The sequence below is a fragment of the Chinchilla lanigera genome, unplaced genomic scaffold, assembly GCF_000276665.1.
Source record: "Chinchilla lanigera isolate Chin_1 unplaced genomic scaffold, ChiLan1.0 scaffold00109, whole genome shotgun sequence".
Lineage (NCBI taxonomy): Eukaryota > Metazoa > Chordata > Mammalia > Rodentia > Chinchillidae > Chinchilla > Chinchilla lanigera.
This window is the reverse complement of record NW_004955510.1, coordinates 230422-250145: the sequence shown is the minus strand read 5'-3', so window position 1 is coordinate 250145 and position 19724 is coordinate 230422. Positions and strand designations below refer to the sequence as shown.

Sequence of the window (19724 nt, the reverse complement as noted above, 5' to 3'; positions counted from 1 at the left end):
TGTTGCCTCATGCTGTTTCATTGACTCCTATAAGTCATATATTAGTGCTTTTTGCCTCATCTTGCAGCTGTTTAATTGACTTTTCCTGGATCCTTGTTGAATTTATGAGATCCTTTCTTTCACGGTTGCTAGATGCCATTCTGTCTTCAAAGTCTGAGATTCTATCTTCAGCTTCATTCAAGCAGTTTTGGTAGCTTTCAATGGCAGCTTTTTTTCTTGGAAGTCTCTTTGAATATGGTTCATGTGTTCTAAGTCCTTTCTATATTTTTCATTGAATGCTTTTGTCCTCTTGCCTTTGTTCTTCTATTTTCTTGTATGTTTCTTCTGCAGACTTTTTCAGCAGTTCCGTCATTACTATTGACATTTCACTTTTTGCATAAGAGATTATTTCTGATCTCATCTCTTCTTTTTTTTTTTTTTTGTTTTTTGTTTTTCTCCGGTACCAGGAACTGAACTCACGACCTTGCGCTTGCCAGGCAAGCACTTTTGCCGCTGAGCTAAATCCCCAGCCCCTGATCTCATCTCTTCTATGGCCCTATGGAGTTGTTTTTTTACTTCCACTGCAATCATTTCAGCTTTTTCAGGATGTGTTTACCCAGTTCCCCTATGTCGATGTCTCTTAGACTTGTTTTGAGTGGGGTGGAGTACTGGGATTGTGTTTTAGTCCTTTGTTTTGTCATGTTTGCTACTGGATGCAGAAAGCTCAGTTTCCCTGTTTGGCAGCTACACCACAGAGGCCACTAGTGTCCCTAGTTTTCCTGTTGGTCAGGTTTGGCACTGAGTGACCTCTGAGAAGTGCTACTTAGTCTCTGGTTTCTGGCAGTTTTTGATTTGTATCTAGTTATCCCCATTCTCAGACTTGGGCATTGGTGTCGACTAGTGGCCAACTGTCTGATCCAGCATCCCCTTCCAGTTCTGGGCATGTGCATGGCCCAGACTCGGGTTGCACTGGTGTGACAATCCCGGTCCAATGGATCTATGTCCCTGCAGTTCAAGGTACAGGCAAAATCCGGACACAAACTGCAGGTTCGACAGTTTGTGAACCACCTTATTCTGTGTCTCCAGTCAGTTGTGGACACATACAGGAACCAGATGCAGGTCAGATGGGTAGCAGTCACAGACTGCCTGTGTGTTCGACCTGCTAGGGGGTCTGGATGAAAATAAAGCACGGCCTCAAACTGTGGGACCAGCAGCTCCTGGAGCACTTGCTCACTTGGCTCATGGCACATGGGTGCCTGGAGAGGCTACACACCCCACCCCCAGCCAGAGAAGTCCCTGGGGCTTCTGAGTGAGGACTTCCTCTCTGCCACGGGTGCAGGGAGAAGAGAGACTCAGTCTGTAATGGCGGCGGGGTCCTCAGTCTCCTGCTCTGCCCTCAGGAAGCAGATGGGAAATACCTGGCTCTGTCCACCATTTTCAACTGGGAACCGTGGCAGTGTGAGCAATGCATGGACTTGAACAGCGGGACCAGCAGCTCCAGGAGCACTTGCCCACTCCCAGACTTTCTTTTCAGTGAACAAAGAGAAACTAGTAATATAAATAAAAAAATTAGCATATATTAAAAATAAAAATTCCACTTAACCAGCTATCTCTTTCTTGATATCTTCCTCCAAAGTTAAAATCATCATATTACAGGGATATATGAATACCCACATTTATAGTAACACAATTTATAATTAGTTGGAAACAGCATATGTGTCCATTAGCAGATGAATGGATAAGGAAAATGTGGTTTACACAACATTATACACAATGGAGTACTAATCTGCCGTAAAGGATAAACTTGAGGAATTTGTAGGTAAATGGATGCAATTTGAGAACATAATGTTAAGTGAAATAAGTCACAAGCTTAAATATTGCACAGTTTTGCTTATAGGAGAAACTCAAAGTATATTTATATTTGCAAATGAGGAGCAAAATTAAAGATAGATAAACAGGAAGTTGGGAAAGGTTCAGATGTCCCCTGAATTACCTATTCCATTGGTTGATTATTTTTCAGTTCTATTTCTATACTTTATAATCAATGGTATAATATTCTTACATTTCTTGGGCCAAATTTAGTAATTTTGAATTGCTTTCTAATATCTATTTTATCCAGTTTTCAAATATATTGCTATAAAATGAATGTATATAATGTAATTCTATAGTGTCAATACCATCAACACGTTATGGTTTAGATCAATAACCTTCCCCCAAAAGCCTTGTGAGCTCATTGACAGGGCTTTTCAAAGGTGATTGAATCCTGGGACTTGGGTACAGCTGACTTTGTTAGGAGGTGGGGTCTGGTCAGAAGTGCTGGACACTGAAGGCATAACCTGGAAAGTGCTATCATTTTCCTCTCTGCTTCCTGGCCAACATGACACAAGCAGTGCTCCTGTGCCCAGGCCTTCCACCATGCCCTTCCTGTATCTGCCCTTCTGAACGTGGAGTGAAGTTTCTGAAACTGTGAGCCAAAAAGAAACCTCTCCTTTAAATTGCAGGTGCTGATATTGTGTTTGAGCAATGATAAAGTGACTAGGACACCATCTATCTGAGTGTAATATTCTCTTTTCCTTTCACTGTTGGTAATATGTCACCAAGCCCATGCAACAGTAAGTCTGTCTCAGGTACTGATAACACACACTTCATTTTTGGCTCTGGGTCTTCCAGCATGCCAGGTGCTAGTTGGTCTTAGGTTTTGTGGACTTAGCTGCAGTGGGCTGGACTCTGGGCCTTCTGGTCAGTTTGGACTCCTCTGCATTGTGCAACTATCCTGATGTTAGTGGCTACCAGGGACATAGTCTTCCTATGGTTGAGAATGAAACACAAAAGGCTGCACTCATTCTGTAAGCATGCTTGAGTCTGCTGCACACTTCTTATCTGTTTTCATCACATGGCTGAACCAAACATCCAAGGCACTAGGATGTTTATTCCACAGTCCAGTGGGAGCATCTGGTAGTACTGTATTGAAGAGCATGCATGTATGATTATATAATGAGGACAAAGTAAGACATTAAATTTATGGATATTTTTCCAAAGAAACAATTAATTTATTACTGACTCTGTAGTTATTTCCTTAGCTCATTAACTTAATTTTTATTTCTCAATTACACTTTCTTTTAAAAAATGCAGCCATCCCTTGATGTCTGGAGGGGATCAATTCCCTTACCCCTGTAGATACTAAAATCCACAGATGCTCAAGTTGCTTATATAAAGGCACAGTGTTTGTGTATGACTTATACACATCTCCTGTACACTTTAAATCCTCTTTAGATTCCTTATAACAATTAACTCTACATAAATAGCTGTTATACAGCATTATTTAGAGAATAATGACAAGAAAAAAGTCTGTATGTGTTCAATGGAGTCATAACCACTATAGGCCTAGCTAGATTTTGATCTATGATGGGTCAAATCTGCAGATGTGGAGCTCACAGATAGGGAGGCTGGCTTTGTATTAATTACCTGTTCTATGAAGTCCATGGTCCTTGTAGGACTATTTCTGAGGCTTGCTGTTTAGCTCAACTCTCACTCTATCTCCTACTGTATTTGGTGATTTTTCTAGAAAGTAGGCACAATTTGTTTAATCTCCTTGAGAAAACCCTGAGGTGCTTGGGTTAAGGGTAGGGGTTGCTATTGCTTTATGTCTTCATAGTCCACTAGACTGTGACATGCTGGGATGCTTGAAACACAGTTTTTCATCTTGGCATAAATAGCAAACAGTGACAATAGCACCAGCATAAATCCAAACCCTAGATCTTATACAACTACAGTCCTATGGATCCATATTCCTAAAAAAGAACATTTTTCCCACCAGATCTCTAAGTCTGTACAGTGCTTAGGGTTCTGGTTTCATGTGCAGGCCTCCACTTTAAATTTCCACTCTTTTGGGAGATCGTCTGCTTGATATATAGGTTGAATGTCCTTTGTCTTCTGAACATAGGCATGCTGAGTTAATAGGCCCTGTACACGTGTACCCATGGCATCAAGAACATACATTGAAAATGGGCTTCTGAACCATAGGGCCCTCCTGGTACCTGGCAGCTACCTTGGGACAGGAATGGGAGGGCTGGTGGACTGCGCATAGTGACTTGAATGTACGTAAGCTCATGGCCCTCGAGAAGCTGAACACCAATCATAAAACAGAGTCAAAAGGAAGTGACCTGGCCCTGCTCCCTACCAAGCAAAACGCAAACATTTCAAGTTGTTTGGTGAGATAAAGTATTTCAGGGAGTGAATGTGAGTTTTGGGAAGGCTCTGGTGATAAGCACTGGGCACTCCAGAAACCAGGCCTGAAGGAGCCGCACACTGGCCTGGAATGTGCTCTACTCTGGAGCTCTGCTTCTTTCCCCATTCACACTAGGGCCTTCTCATGTGCCCACTCCTGGACTGCACTTTGGGGAAAAGGAAGTGCACTGAACATAGCCCTTGCTCGAGAACAGTCACAACACAGATGAAGACATTGACTGTAGCCACAGAGGAGCCAGAGGGATTCTGTGAGATCACTGTGCAGGTGGCTCACATGTTCTCTCCACCTCTGTGAGCACTGAAGTTTGCAGGTGCTCGCACAGGTGGGCATCCAGCCATGGGACTGAGAGCCCTGTCCTCAAGAAGCTCTCCTAGACAGACAGCCAATACACAACTTCATATGGAGACAAATGATAGTGAAGAAAGCTGTCAGGAAGTGGGCAACTGAAATGAGCAGACACTTCTCAGAAGAAGAAGTAGAAATGGCCAATAAACAGATTTTTAAAAAGTTCATTTCTGACTGTTAGAGAGATGGAAATTAAAATGACTCTGAGATTTCATCTTATTCCAGAAAGAATGGGCATCATTAAGAAATTAAATAATTACAAATACTTGTGAGGCTGTAGGGAAAGAGGGACCATTCCATATTATTGATGGGGATATAAACTAGTACATATTAAAATCAACATGGAAATTCCTCTAAAAATTAAAACTAGAAATTCCATTCGACCTAGCTACTGCCTTACTATGTATCTTTCCCAAAGAGTTAGAGACATCACATTGTAATGGTACATGCATTCCCATGTTTATAGCTGCATGATTCATAATAGCTAAATCGTAGAAGTGACCTATGTTACTATGTCACCATCTACAGATGAATGGATAAAGAAAATGTAGTATTTATACAGACTGGAGCACTACTGCATCATAAAGAGAGATAAACTGGAGTCATTTGTAGATGCAACTTGGTACCATAATATTAAGTGAAATAAATGGGACACATAAATTTAAATATCACACAATTTCTCCTATATAAAAACCCAAAATTAGATAAATTAAAGAGCAAGATAAAAGGTAAATAATAAGAAACAGGGAGATATATCTTTTTCAAAAGGGACCAGGGGTAGAAATGAGAGAGAAAGGGCTGTGAAAAGAATTAAGATGTGTTTTGTACACGTACCAACTCCCCACGATGAATGTAATCTTGCATGCTGCAAACATGTACTAATAAAAATAAAAATTAAAAGAATTAGATCAGCAACATATAATTTATCAACAGACCAGGTTCTTAAGATTAAATGGCTAGGAGCAGCCCTCCTCTTGAGACAATATTTTAAGCTAAAATCTGAATGACAACAGCTAACAAGGCAAAGCTCAGAGGAAATACCTAGCAGAGAGGACCACTGTGCAGATGCTCACACTCTGCCTTGAAATTAAGTTATCTACAAATATTTTCCCTCATGCCCATCCTTGTGAACACCCAACAATGATGCTTGATAAATGTTCTGAATGAGAAGGAACCAGGTGACCCAGGATTGTAGGTCTTTAATCTCCCCTCCCCTGCCCTATAATAAATAAAAAACACAAATAGAATGGTAAACTAATCAGAAAAACTGAAACAGAAGTGTGTGCTCATGCATGTGTGTGTGTACTTTTTTCTTTTATTTTTTAAGATTAATTTTATTAGTATACATTTGATATACATAATGATCACATTCATCATAGGGAATCAATACCTTACATAATATATCTTAATTCATTTTGTCCTGTTTTCCCATTTCCTTTCCCTTCAACCCTTCTTCTCCTCTCTATTTACAAAATTTTGTTTCTATTATTTGCCTTCCAGTGTATTTTTAATACCCATTTTTTCCCTTCCTGTCTCTTCCCCTTCCCTTGTTCCCCTTCCCATCTGAACATTTCCTTCCCACTTCCCAATGTGTGTGTGTTTATTATATGAACATAAGTATTTTTGGTACAGTGCTTATGCAGTTTTTGGGAAATGATTATCTGGAGGGAATACGTGGAGTCTAAGATTTTAGCAATTTAGTCTTAGATTTTAGTCTAAGATTAGGCCAGCTGAACTGCGGAGGTGGGTGGATGGATGGATGGGTGAGGGCAGCTGAAGGAGCAGTCGAGGGTGTCAAAGCACAGAGCTGCCCAGCACCATGCTGGAGCCCCCCCACCCCCCACAGCCCTGAAGACTGACCCAGTTGCAGCAGTCCTAGGCTAGGGATGGTTGTTTATTAATCTGGGGTTGAAGGCCAGTGCAGTGCTGTTCCTGATCACTGGGCTAATTGGGCTCAGCACCGTGGACACAGCTGCCAGAAGCCTGTGCTGAAGGGTCATCTGCCTGCTGCTGTCTCTGTGTTCTGCAGAAGACCTTGTAAGTCATTTCTGTAGGAAAGTGGTGGGGCCAGGTGGAGAGTCTGGTCCTAGCCTAAAGCTCATGAGGTCCAGGCAAGGATTATAGTGGGGTCAACAGATTCACCTGAGCCTCTTGCTATTGATCTGGGGATTCAGCTGACCACCTCCAAACTAAAGGACAGTTTGATCCAAGGGGTGGGTTAGAAGTGAGGAGTATGTATACCAGCAACAAGCACAGCTCTGTCTCATACCTCCAGCACCAGCAGGCAAGGTTAAAAAATACAGAAAAGATGGAAAGGGGAAATGTGGAGAAGGATGTTATTATAATGGAAGGTCCTTTCCAACTGGGCCCCTCAAACCACCAAGTCCGGGAGGAGCAGAAGGATCAGAGAGTCCACAGGCCAGGGATGCCTGGGCCATGCAATAGGGTTGGGGCCACTGGGAAAGGAGCCTGTAGCCCCGTGGAAGGGAGGCTGCTGCAGCTTCCTGGAGGAGGGGCTTGCTGGGCTGTAGCAAAGGCGATGGGAACCTGAGCACAGAGAGATTTCTGTGCACCACCCAGTGCCCTGTTGGAAGGAGTGAGGAGATGCCTGCCATGCCTGAGTGAGCTGGGATTCAAGAGCCTGGGTTCTGCCCAGCAGAAATGGTGTGGTGGTGGGAAATCTCAAACCAAGGGATATCTCATGTGGATAGGATCAGTGAGCAAAGAAATTTCCATTCTGAGGTCAGATCCTACCTTAGGGCCTGCTGGGTCCTGAGCTCCCAGCAAATGCCTGTCTCAAAACAAAGGCTTTGTACAAGATGGCTTCTAAGCTGCTGTAGAAAACACTGTGGCTCTGAGCATGGACAGCCCCCTGTATAAGACAGGGATTTCTATTTGAAATGGGAGAGTGGATATTATAAACCAGGTCTGGCTGAGAAGTGGACACGGTGGGGTTGGACACCTGCTACTGTTTGGGTCTAAATCTAGGGCTGCAGCAGTTAGGGAGACTGAGGCTTCTGGGACCAGGAAAGGAAGTGGAGAAATAAGGGAGCCTCTGAGCTCTCTGTCTTTGCATAAGACCACCAGGAGCAAGGCCAGTTATAATTCACACACTGTCCAGGACCCTGGCTACAGTCTACCTAGCCACAGGCCTGTGCCTGTGGGGTCCCTGGGACCCACAGGAGAACAGGTCACTCACCTGTGGCATCTGCCTTTTTTCAGCACCAATCTGACTTTCATATTTTTAGTTGGCTGTCTCACTAGCAGCCTGGGCTGTGATATTCTCTCTGGGTCTGCTCTCTCCAGCACAGAGGTGGCAGCAGATGAGGACTAAACAAAATGAGATGGACTTCTTTTCCTTGACTTTCTCTTGTCCAAGGAAGGACCATGCTGCTGTTTCTGTGGCTCCCTGTCCTTCTGTGCATGGTGAGATCATGCTGCTCAGAAACAAAAGCCTGTGAGGAGGCTCACAAGGCCTGCTCTGTGATCACCTGCAACGTCCCTGTGACCAATGGCACGCCAGGCAGAGATGGACGAGATGGACCCAAGGGGGAGAAGGGAGACCCAGGTACGGGGTTGGTTCTCTGCATCCATTGGGAGACTGTCCCACATGAGAGTGAGCTCGAGACCTGGGGAGGTTTGGTTTTCACCCTGATGGTTCTGGGCCAGGCCAGCCCACTCAGTAGAAGCCCGGGGGAAGGTCACTTCTTCCCAGTCAAAGGTGCCTCCAGCTCTCCTGGCCATATTTCTACACAGAAATTAGTGGTGTGTGATGGCCCCTGGGACTGGGTGAATAAGTTGCTGAGCTTCTGGAGAAGGAAAATGAGCAGTAGAGTCTGGGTCACTTTCCCTTGGTCTCTCAACAGGTCAAGGGCTCAGAGGCTTGCAGGGGCCTCCAGGAAAGTTAGGACCTCCTGGGAAAACAGGGGGTTCTGGACCTGCAGGATCCAAAGGCCAAAAAGGAGAGCGTGGAGACAGTTCTGGTAAGGAGCGCACCCCAGCGTGGCTGCCTGGGGACCAGGACTCTGGGATCTGAGGGCAGGTGGGAGGTACCCTTTTTGTACGCTTTCGTTGAAAGATGCTCCACTCTGCTTCTGGCCCAGTGTCACTTGGGGGCCTGACTTCCAGACTCTGCAGAGCCACTGCCTCGTGAGAACTCTGAAGGAGGTGGCTTCTGGCATTGTGTTGTGCCCACTGCCCCAGGAGTGGCATGAAAATGGTCTGTCCCATAACACCCAACTCAGTTTAAGGTAAACTTGTGAAGACAAAAGAAAAACAATAACCTTCTTAGTAATTTTTGTCAAAATAATAAATGCTTTAAACAGTTTACCTGAAATGAGAAACGAAAATGAATCATAAAAATAACTTTCAAAATGGAAGAGTTGGGTATTATCTTATAAATTATTATAATGTAATAATGTTTAAACACTATATGAAGAAAAGATCCAAAACTACTGCATGCTCACAAATTGTTGAGAGTGGCTATTACTACCTGGGGAACACATTTATTTTTGTGCTTGCTTCTGTTAGCTTTCTTATTTTTCTGAAATAAACTTACTCTTTATTAAGCCAATTTTTTCTAATGCTTTGGTTTCCATTTTAAGTTCTCAATAAATACTCATTTCTCTGTTGTTTTGCAGTTGCTGAGAGTAAAATGGCTAACTTAGAGAGGGAAATAAGAGAACTGAAATCAGAACTGGATCGCATCAAAAAGTGTAAGCTTTTCCTCTACTTCCAGTCATTTTTGGTGCTCACATTTTTCTTCAGTGTGAGCTAGATTTAGGGAGAGTGGAAGAGAACAGATACTTGTGCGCACGTCTTACAGTGAGTGCCTGGGTTTGTGCAAGGTTGGCACTGCCCTGTAATATGGTTCCATTTGATCCTCTCACCACCCCCAGGAGTGGTTATTATACTTGTTATGTTTACAGACAAGGCATGGAATAAGAAGGTATGAACCCCTTCATCACCCACGTAGCAAGGAGCAGAGGCAGAGGGAACAGAGGCTGTGGTCTCCAAACTCTGCTCCTTCCTCCACACCCACTATGCCCAAGCCAACTCCCAGCACATCCCCCAGTGTCCACCTGCTGGGACCATTTCTAACTGACTTTGCTGTTAAGGGTTGGATTTCCCAGGAAAGCCAGGGAGGGGGGTTGCCCGATGTCCCTCCCTTGGCCCCCACAGCTGGGAACTTCCTTCTTCCTAGGCTTTGGCTTGAGGGGCAGGCATGAGACTCTTTCCAGAGTCCCAAATTCTCAGAGAGCTGGTTCTTCAGTCTCAGGTGAGCTCCAGACTATGTCAGCCTCATCTGCTTTTTATGATTTCAGTGCAGGACTTCTCTTTGGGCAAAAAGTCTGGGAAGAAGTTCTATGTGACCAATGGTGAAAAGATGACCTTTGTGAAGGTGAAGGCTCTGTGCACAGAACTCGGGGGCACCGTGGCCACCCCCAGGAATGCTGAGGAGAACAAAGCTATCCAAGAGATGGCCAGTGACAGTGTCTTCCTGGGCATCACTGATGAGGTGACCGAAGGCCAATTCATGTATGTCACAGGAGGGAGGCTGGCCTACAGCAACTGGAAGAGCAATGAGCCTAATGACTATGGCAAAGGGGAGGACTGTGTGATTCTGAAGACCAGCGGGCTCTGGAATGACCTCTCCTGCACGGCCACCTGCCTGGCCGTCTGCGAGTTCTCAGCCTGAGCTGCTCCTTCCTTGTCTTGGTCTTTGGTCCTTGGCCCCTTTTCTGGCTTTTTGCTGAGCTCCCTGCCACTTCAAAAGAGAATTTAGCACTAGCTTTCTCATGCCTAATGTCAAGCTGTTCTTTTGTCAAGTACAGGAGGGAAAGGGACCATTTGGCCTCAGGATGAAGAAGTGAAGAGAAGCTGACAATGAAGTGAGGAATCTGGTCAGCTCAGGGGAGGCCACACTGCTTTGCTAGCCATGCTGTCCAGAGCCAGGAAAAGCATTTTGTAGTTACTAAGTGCTTGATGAATATATGTCAAATGGATATATTTAAAAAGTTACACACAGGGGCTGGGGATTTAGCTCAGAGGCACAGCGCCTGCCTGGCAAGCACAAGGTCATGAGTTCAATTCCCGGTACCGGAAAAACAAACAAACAAACAAAACAAACAAACAAACAAACAAACAAAAAGTTACACACAGATGAACTAATTGGCCACTGAGAAGTGAATGAGGACCGTGCTTTCTCCAGCCAGATGGTCTTCTGCTGCAGGACTCTTCAGGAAGGGGTGGGACATGTGCAAGCACTGGGCCAGCAGGGTGAAGGTGGCAGGGGTTGGGCTCTGGGCCTCTAGCACACCAAGACTGTCACATGGCTGAATTTTCAGTTCTGTGGGGCTTGTTGAGGTGCCACACTTGGGGGCTGGGAGAGTACTTTTCTGATGAACGAAGCTCTCCTTCCAACTTAGACCTACACTGCTTGCCAAAGGTGTGGGAAACTGCTTAAAATTTAGAAGCACCCATGAAACCTTGGATTAAGGCAAATAGGTAAAGGACAGGCTAGAAACTTCACAGAAAGGAAGAAGAGGATGTAGACCAAAGATGATCCAAAATGACAGAGTTACTGTGACAAAGCACAAGATTCCCACCTGAATTTTCTCACAGCCAAGACAAAGATGAGGGAACTGACAGGTCGCTCTTACACAACTCCTTCTGTCTTATGGAAGGGGAGCTAACCTGGATGAATGCCTCCCTCCGCACACTGTGACAAAGGCCAGCATCCACAGCTATAAAACTGCAGAAGACTCAGGGCTTCTTTCCCAGCATTAGGGGATGGGAGACACAGCCTTGCAGTGCAAGCTTGAGTCTCCCATCCCCCACCTCACTCCAGCGGCTTCTGTTTGCTCCTCCTCCCACCTTGGCACCATCTCATTCTTTTATCACTAGCCTTACTCCCTTGCATGGCAGCACTCCATGCTCCCCAGGCACTGTCCTTTCTTTCTGGCTCGTAGCTTCGCCCCACACTCTGCCTCTTGGAGATGACTTGCTGATTCCTTTTTGCCTAGACAGGGAATAAAGCCTGCTCCATAAGCTGGAGCATGGATAGATCTTGTTCTCAGCACCTGACATTCCTGCCAGAACTGCTCTAAGTGCCACCCACAGCCACTATTCTAACTGCAGTGTAGGATTGAGACAAACTGCCTATCTAGCTTCAGTTCCCAATTCTGCCTGTTGGCCTGGGAGAAGTGGAGTTAATTTCAAAACACAAGATCTCTTTTGTGCCTGTGTATAGATAGAGAAGCTGCAGTCATAGTTCTAAGCATCCTGTGAGGGAAGCTAGTGTTCAGAAGGCTGCAGCCTGGGCTCCAGCCCAGTGGCCACGCCTCTGGACGAGGAGTCAGGGTCTCTTCACCTCCTCAGGGTTAAAGGAGAGAGAGCCTAGGGGCTGGGAGCTGCAGAATTTGGAAGCAGAAGGAGTTGGTGCTCTATATACCAAGAGCTTGCCTCACCTTCTCCGTTCATACCTCAGTCTCTAAGGCTTCTCTCTTTGAAAGCTGCATGAATCAGTGGCCACACATTAATAGCGACTGTGGACCCACTGCAGGAGCAGAGCTGCAGGCTCTGAGGACTATTTCCAATTTCTGTTGCCTGTCAGTTGTCTGCAAGCTAATTGTGGGTTAAGCATATATCAGCTGTTTCTGAATCCTATAGGAAGCCAGGCTGGGAACGTTGGAAGGGCAAGTTACTGAGCTGGGGGCCTTTGGCTTAAATTAGTCTGTGAGTTAGGGTTCTGTGGAGGTGTAGACATAGCTAAGGTGACTGTCACCCACCTCATATCACACAGCAAAAATGGCTACGAAAGCCTTTGACATTCAAGGTCCTGGTTCTGGCTCAGGTTCTAGATCCTGAAATCCCAGGACTTTGTTCCTAGGGAGCGTCTTCTTTAGAGAGTCACAGGTCTGCTGCTGACACTTTGCTGTGGCCAAGCCAGAGGTTGGACTGAGGGTCCCAACTGGAGGCCCAACATTACATCTGTGGAACCTCCTTTCCTCCCTGTGACCAACAAGCACCAACAGTCAGGCCCTGGGCTTGACCCTGGGGTGCATGTGTCACAGCACAGCCTGTGACCCAGAAGGTTGTTTGCTTGTTGTGTAAGTGGTCTGTGCTTTGGAAAGTTCCAGGAACCAGGAATCCCCACCCCCATTAACCAGAAAGGGCTCAGCTGGCATGAAGGGCCTGGGCGGGAAATGTTGGGAAGTGGGTTTTGTAAAGTGGTGGCAGATTGCAGGGAAGGCAGGAGGTGCTTAGAGCTGGAGTCTGTCTGGGAAGGAGCACTCGCAACACAGGTGGCAAACTGTGTGGGAGGACGCTCTGGTCCCAGGTTGGAATCACTCTTGTTCAAGCAAACACAGGTGTCAGGCTTCAAAGAAATAGGGGGTGGGTAGCCATTTCTTAACCACACAGACTCCTTGGACTGGGCTTCCAATCTAGCCCGTAGGCCAGCCTGCCTTGTCGTGGCTTTTCAGAGCAGGGACTAGAAGAACTGACTGGAACACTTGACAAAATCATATGATCTTGGCCTCATTCTGGACCCAGTGAATTAAAACCTCAGAGCTCTCTCATCTTAATGAGGTCCTCATGGGAACTGGTTGTTTGGCCAGTTTTGGAAACTATTGCCCCAAGAAATATAGTCATCACGTGGCTTCCTGCCGACAGCTTACAGAGCTGTCCCTGTGCTGGAAATCAGGGCGTCTTTATTGTGTGGAGGCCCCTTCTGAGGTAAAGAGGTTCTGCTTCACTGTATAACATCAGTCTAAGTAATCCTTCTCCACTAACCAGTGCCCTCCTAGCAAAACCTGCTACCTATCCAAATCTCCCCAGCACATCTTCAGGGTCTTGCAACCCCTGGGACTTCAGGAGTGAGTCTAGGGCTGGAATAGGTCCTGACGGATGTCAGAATCTGAGATCCTGAGGGGGCCATATGTGTCTGTGGGCCTGCAGTGGTTTTATTTCTGTGCATGTGTGGGTATCTGTATGTATGGAAACCAACATGCAGATGCTTGAAATTATCTACATCCTTCTGTGGAGGCTCAGCCCCTGCCCTGTTCCCAAACTCTGCCAGGTATCTCCCCTCTCTGAAAAGCATAAAGTCTGAGTGGCTCCAGAGACTCTGGGTGAGGAGGCTGGGTGCTTTATCATGCAGAGAAGGTCCACAGGGGCCCTGAGCTAGGGGACACTGGGGTTCAACAGACCCCCAGTGTGGGCACAGACATGTCTTCTTCTCCATGCAGGTCTTCGATTGTATGTCACCCCTACCCTTCACAACAGTCCTTGTTTGGCCACAGTGGCCCCCATCCCAAGTCTCCAACCCAATACACATCTTATTTTCTTCTCAGCAGTGATAGCTCTTGGATATCATCTTGGCTATTTACTTATGTCAGTGCAGCAAAGGCACTGAGAGAGAGGCTCTGGAGCTGGACTAACTGGCTTCAAATCCAGCCTCTACCACTTTGCAGCTGAGTTGCCCTGGGCAAGGCTTATATACTTTCTATGGTACTACCTCACCTCAGGGGACTAGATGAGCTGATACAAATAAAACAATCATGACCTGCAATAATGCCATGCAAGCATGAGCCCTTTCACTGCAACTATTATAGGACTATAGCATTCATCTCTGTAGCCTCAGTACCTGGCAAGGCAGGGAACCACAGGTATGAGCAATTAATAACTATTTAGCAAAATAAATGAATGCCAGTGAACAAATCTGAGTTGTCTCCCTAGATGTATGACCTAACTCCTTTCTCTGAATTTTAACACAGCTCCAATGTGGATCCAAGAGAGAAGCAGCAAAATTCATGTCCCCAGGTGCAGATTGTGCCTAGCTGGTCAGCATGGGCCTCCTGCTGCTGGTGCTGTGGCCTCTTGCTGCCCTCTGCTGGACACCTCTGAGGCAAGGCCAGCAAACCCAGACAACCTTTGTCTGTAACTCTGTCCTGGTTACTAGAGTCACACCAACTCCACTTGTGTCTCCAGAGTCATATCCAGATGTAAGATACCTCTAGGTACCCATAGGTCTCCAGCATGTTGGAGCCCAACAGCCCTCATTGTCCAGAAGACCAGGCTTTAATAGAACTCATTGCTCCCCATCTGTCCTTTCCAAATCTAGAAGGTGAGCTCTTCAGGGCATGATCTGTATGCCACCTCCAGCCTTTTGCCAGTCAGTCACTCACAGATCCCCGTCCAGGGCAATTTCTGAATCCCCTCAAGATAGGGGTTTCCTCACTGTTCTGGGGCTAGACTGGATTGCTTCCCCCAGGGTTCCCTTGTGGACTTCCTGTGTGTATCTCGGAAATGCACAGATTTCTTTTCTCAGAATTATCAGGAAAATAATCTGGACTTTTCTCTGAATCAGGTTCTTTCTGAGATCAAGACAAAATGTTTACTTATTGTCTTGGTTACTTTTCTCTCGTTGCTGAGACAAAATACCTGATGCCCAAAATTCAGGAAGGAAAAGTTTATTTCGCTTACAGTCTGTGGAGGTTTCAGTCCATAATTGGCAGATTACCAGACAGAGTGGCACATGGCAGAGGGCTACAGCTCATGTTGGCAGAACACAGCAAAGCAACAAAACACACAAGGGAGGAAATGGGGGAGGAATGGCCCCAAGCAGCCTCTTCCTCTCCCTTACATATGCAAACTATCCACCCCAGGGCCGGTGTAGCTCCCACACCCATAATCAATCAAACTCTAAAAGCCTGTCCCATGGCAGCATGAGGCTTTGGGGGGACACCCAGACACAAACCATAACACTTGTGGTTTTTGTGATAACCTCATAACCTCTCAAAAATACAGAGGGCCTCTCCACTTTAGAGATGCTGCCGGTCCCCTCAGACTACCAGCAGAGAGTACAGTGCAGAGGGTGGATATTGCCAATGGTCTCTAAAGGAGATAACCTTGTTGTTCCATCCGCTGTAACTCTGTGGCAGCAATATCCTTGCTTCTTGCCCTGGCAGCCCAGCTGACGGCAGTCTCAGTGTTGTAGGAAACTGAGTTAGAGGAAATATTATAGGCAGTCAGATAGGGCTTGGCCCTCAAAGGAGCCAGTGCCAAGGACAAGATACCTTGCAACTGGCCCTCTCCTGTGGGCCAGACCTCAAGACAAAAGATAAAATAAATGCACCTACATACCTCCCTAAGGATAAACATCAGGGACTGGTATTCTAAATAGGTCTCTATGACTTGAGAAAGCCAAGAATAATCACTAACTCAACCCTCTACAGGAAAGCCCCTGTTCTACATTCATACCTGCTTGCTATGTGACTTGCTTCCCTATTTGATCCTGATTTAATTAATTTTATCTGAGCAATTATCCTTGTAATTTTATTGGTTGACCATAGTTTTGTTCCACCTCATGCCCACTTTTTGATCTCCCAAGTTTTCTACCTTAGACCTGCCTCACATTTGCTCTATAAAAATCCCTAAAAAATTCAGGTTACTTGGCAACATACTCAGGTTCCCTTTTGTCCCTGTCTCAGCCATAATCTTTCTTTACCTCAATAAATATATTCTGCTCTTAACCTCTTGTTGTTCCTAAAATTCATTCTTTGATTTTAGAGAACATGAACTCCTACCAGATATTTAGCAGATTGGGAGTTTCTTTTCCCTCAATCATCAGGATTTCTGCAGAGGCCCTGGGAAGGACTCATTGATGCAGCTGTGGGTCTTCCCCCCATGCTTTCCCTGTGGTCCTGCAGGGCAGTGTTCCCTTAACCACTGCACTTAAGGATGGTGAACACTGTCCCTTTCTTTCCATGTGTTGATGGCATACACAGATAACTGATATAGGGGAAAGAAACTCCCAACCTGCTAGATGTCTGGTACAAGTTTGTGCTCTCTAAAATTGAAGAATGAATTCCAGGAACAATGGAGGTTAAGAGCAGAATACATTTATGGGGGAAAGAAAGCTTCTGTCTGAGAGAGAGACAGAAGGGGACTTGGGTGGATTGCCAAGGAGCCTGCCTTTTCTAGGGATTTTTATAGAGCAAAACCACGAAGTGAGGCAGGTCCAAGGTGGAGAGAAATGGGAAATCACAAGGTGGGAATTAAGTGGGAAAAAACTATGGTCAACCAATAAGAGTATGAGCATAATTGCTCATGTAATATTGATCAAATGGGGATCAAATGGGGAAGAGAGTCAAATAGCAAGCGGGCATGAAACAGAACAGGAGCTTTTCCTGGAAAGGGTGTCAGTGTCTCTTCCTGGTTTTCTCAAGGTGATGGATATCCATTTAGAATACGAATCACTGTTGTTTGTCCTTAAGGGAAGTATATAGGTGCATTTGTTTCATCTTTTGTGTTGAGATTTGGCCCTCAGCTGAAAGTGTCTGTCTCCCACGTAGCTGCAATGTATCTTGTTTTCTACACTTGGTCCTTTGAGGGCCTAGCTCTACCTGACTGCCTATATTATTTCTACCTAACATAACACTGTCCCTTTCTTTCCCCATGTCCATGGCAGACATAGATAATCAGCTACCCTCTTCATTGCCTGGTTAAGACCTTGGAAGCCATTTATTATGGTTTTGGTATAGGGGAAAGAAACTACCAACCTGCTAGATATCTGGTAGGAGTTCATGTTCTCTAAAACCAAAGAATGAATTTTAGGAACAATGGAGGTTAAGAGCAAAATATATTTACTAAGGGAAAGAAAGTTTCTGTCTGAGAGAGAGACAGAAGGGGTCCCGAATGTGTTGCCAAGGAACCTGTCTTTTCTAGGGATTTTTATAGAGCAAATCCACGATGAAAGGTGAGTCCAAGGTGGGAAACATGGGAAACTGCAAGGTGGCCAGGAGGTGGAACAAAACTATGGTCAGCCGATAAAATTACAAGGATAATTGCTCAGGTAAAATTGATTAAATGAGGATCAAATAGGGAAGCAAGTCACTAGCAAGGGCGCATAAATAAAGAACAGGGGCTTTGCTGCAGGGAGCTGAGTTAGTGACTCTTCCTGGCTTTCTCAGAGTGATAGAGATCAATCCCTGATGTTTATCCTTAGGGAGGTATGTAGGTGCATTTGTTTTATCTTTTGTCCTGAGGTCTGGCCCACAAGAGAGGTACTTGTCTCTCCCACAGTTGCAAAGTATCTCATCCTTGGCACTGGCTCCATTGAGGGCCTAGCCCTATCTGACTGCCTATAATATTTCTATCTAACTCAGTTGCCTACAATTTGTGTACAGTTGTTCCCCCAAAGACTCATGCAGTCATGAATGTGGACATCTATGGTTTATGACTGATTCACCGTCTAGTGCTGGGATTATGGGTGTGAGTGCTATATCCACCTTGGGATAGGTGGCCTACATACAATATAAGGACAGAGTCTTCTTTCATGCTCCTCCATTTTTGTTCTTGTTGCTTGTGCTATCTTTTGCTGCCCCTCTGCCATGCCACCCAGCCTTGCAGCCAGTTGATTATGGACTGAAAACCCTACAAACTGTGAGTTAAATAAGCCTTTCCTTCCTTAATTTTGGGCATCAGGTATTCTGTCCCAGCAACAAGAGAAAAGTAACCAAGACACCATTAAGCCCTGGAGTCATTACCATGGGATTTGGGATGGTAGCTGAGAAAGTACTCATGTTGTAGTTCTGTTCAGAGTTCCTGAAACGTCTAGCTTCCTATTCCTATAAAAAAACCTGTGGTCATTGCATCCACACAGTTAGTACCAGTTGCCAGATGCCAAGTTGCCAGTGAGACCCCATTCCTAAAGAGACCACCCTGGACAGGGGAAATTCCTTGGCCCAGCTTGCTGACCTTTCCTTTGTGTCTGGGAGTAGGTCCTGGCCCATCTCTCCCATGCTGGCGAAATCTGGTCCCCAAACACTCCCAGGGCTGAAGTCAGGAAAGATGGTGTATGCGGCTTCCTTAGGAGGTAGGCTTGGACAATGCAGAGGTAGAAGGAACCTCCTGTGTCTGAGACAGATGGTAGCTGAACAGACAGTTTAACCCTGTATTCACTGATATGAGGTCATTCCTAAAACACCATGGCCAGGGTAAATTTCAGAAAGGAGAAAAAGCAGAGCCACTTTCCTCCTCCTTAGCCAAACAGCTACAGCCAGTGGAGTTTCAGGGCCAGTGATGTGGAATCTGACCCCAGGGCACAGAGCTAAAACAAAGGAGGGCTGTTAAAGTTATTGAATTCCTTCAGTCCGGAGCAGTATAAGGAGGAGGAGAATAATCTTGTTCATATCCATGGCTCTGGGTCCTATCTTATTGTTCCTGCTGAGAGCTCTGACTTATAATGGTCTGACTTATGATTTTTCAACTTTATGACAATGTGAAACTGTACTTTAAATGTTGAATTTATGTCTCCCAGATTGGTGATATTTGGGGGTGATGCTCTCTTGGGATGCCTCCATGAGTAGCAGCAGGGTGCAGCTCCCAGTTAGCCACTCCATCCTGAGAGAGCAAGAGGTACCTCATTTTGTTTTGCCAGCGCTCCATCAAGGCTGCACAAAGCCTGTCTGGGTGTGTTCAAGAGACATTCAACACTGTGCCACAAGTCAGGCTTTGTAGGAAGTGATTTGGCACAACTGCAGGCTGAAGGAAATGCTCTGAGTAGGTTGAGGGCAGGCTGGGTGGTTGTCATGGTCAGTAGATTAAGTGTATTAAGTGGATTTCAATTTATGTTTTTAATTTACAAAGGGTTTTGGGGGATGTGACACCATTATAAGTCAAAGAGCAGCTTTACATGTTGGTGAATATTTTAATATATATGTATCAGGACATATTTTTTGAGTTCAATTTTTTAAAAGTCTGATTTCTGCATTGATTTATGATTTCTATTGATTTTATATTACATTAATCACATTTTGATATTGATTTCTTTTGTCTTTTGTTGCTTTAAAATGATGTTTTAAAAAGATGGGCATTTAGTTAAACTATTTTTAGTCCCATACATTTTTGGTTTTTAAATTTTCAATAATGTAAATAAAGTTACATATTTTCCTGAGTGTAACTTTAATTAAGTGTCCCCTAGATTTTGGGATACTTACTACTGTTTAATATGTTTCTTTGATCACTACTAAGATTGTGCATTTTTTCATGTTTCAATACTATTGACCATTAATATTTGTCTTTCTATGAATTTTCTTATTCTTACTCCATTTTCCTATTTAGATATTTATCATTTTCTTGTTGA

General features: G+C 45.1%; 1 protein-coding gene across 3 annotated transcripts; it reads left to right on the top strand.

Annotated features, from left to right (window-relative positions):
• Positions 1 to 6502: 6502 nt before the first annotated feature.
• On the top strand, positions 6503 to 10365 carry LOC102025147 (mannose-binding protein A-like). 3 transcript variants are annotated; one of them, XM_005407865.1, is made up of 5 exons: positions 6503 to 6610; positions 7957 to 8141; positions 8440 to 8556; positions 9214 to 9288; positions 9898 to 10365. In XM_005407865.1, exons 2-5 carry the CDS (start codon positions 7961 to 7963, stop codon positions 10269 to 10271), a joined length of 747 nt encoding a protein of 248 aa, XP_005407922.1. In that variant the 5' UTR covers positions 6503 to 6610; positions 7957 to 7960; the 3' UTR covers positions 10272 to 10365. The 3 variants fall into 3 exon arrangements, with proteins under 3 accessions (XP_005407922.1, XP_005407921.1, XP_013361786.1); XM_005407864.1 differs by having other exon boundaries at positions 6504 to 6610; positions 7953 to 8141; XM_013506332.1 differs by lacking the exon at positions 6503 to 6610 and adding an exon at positions 7117 to 7194 and having other exon boundaries at positions 7953 to 8141.
• The last annotated feature ends 9359 nt before the right edge of the window (positions 10366 to 19724 follow it).

Bases quoted from the DNA above. Each gene is read 5' to 3' on its own strand.
- LOC102025147 (XM_005407865.1), top strand. From the start codon at position 7,961: ATGCTGCTGTTTCTGTGGCTCCCTGTCCTTCTGTGCATGGTGAGATCA. The intron at 8,142-8,439 runs GTACGGGGTTGG...GTCTCTCAACAG, and splicing joins GGGGGAGAAGGGAGACCCAG to GTCAAGGGCTCAGAGGCTTG. The intron at 8,557-9,213 runs GTAAGGAGCGCA...GTTGTTTTGCAG, and splicing joins AGAGCGTGGAGACAGTTCTG to TTGCTGAGAGTAAAATGGCT.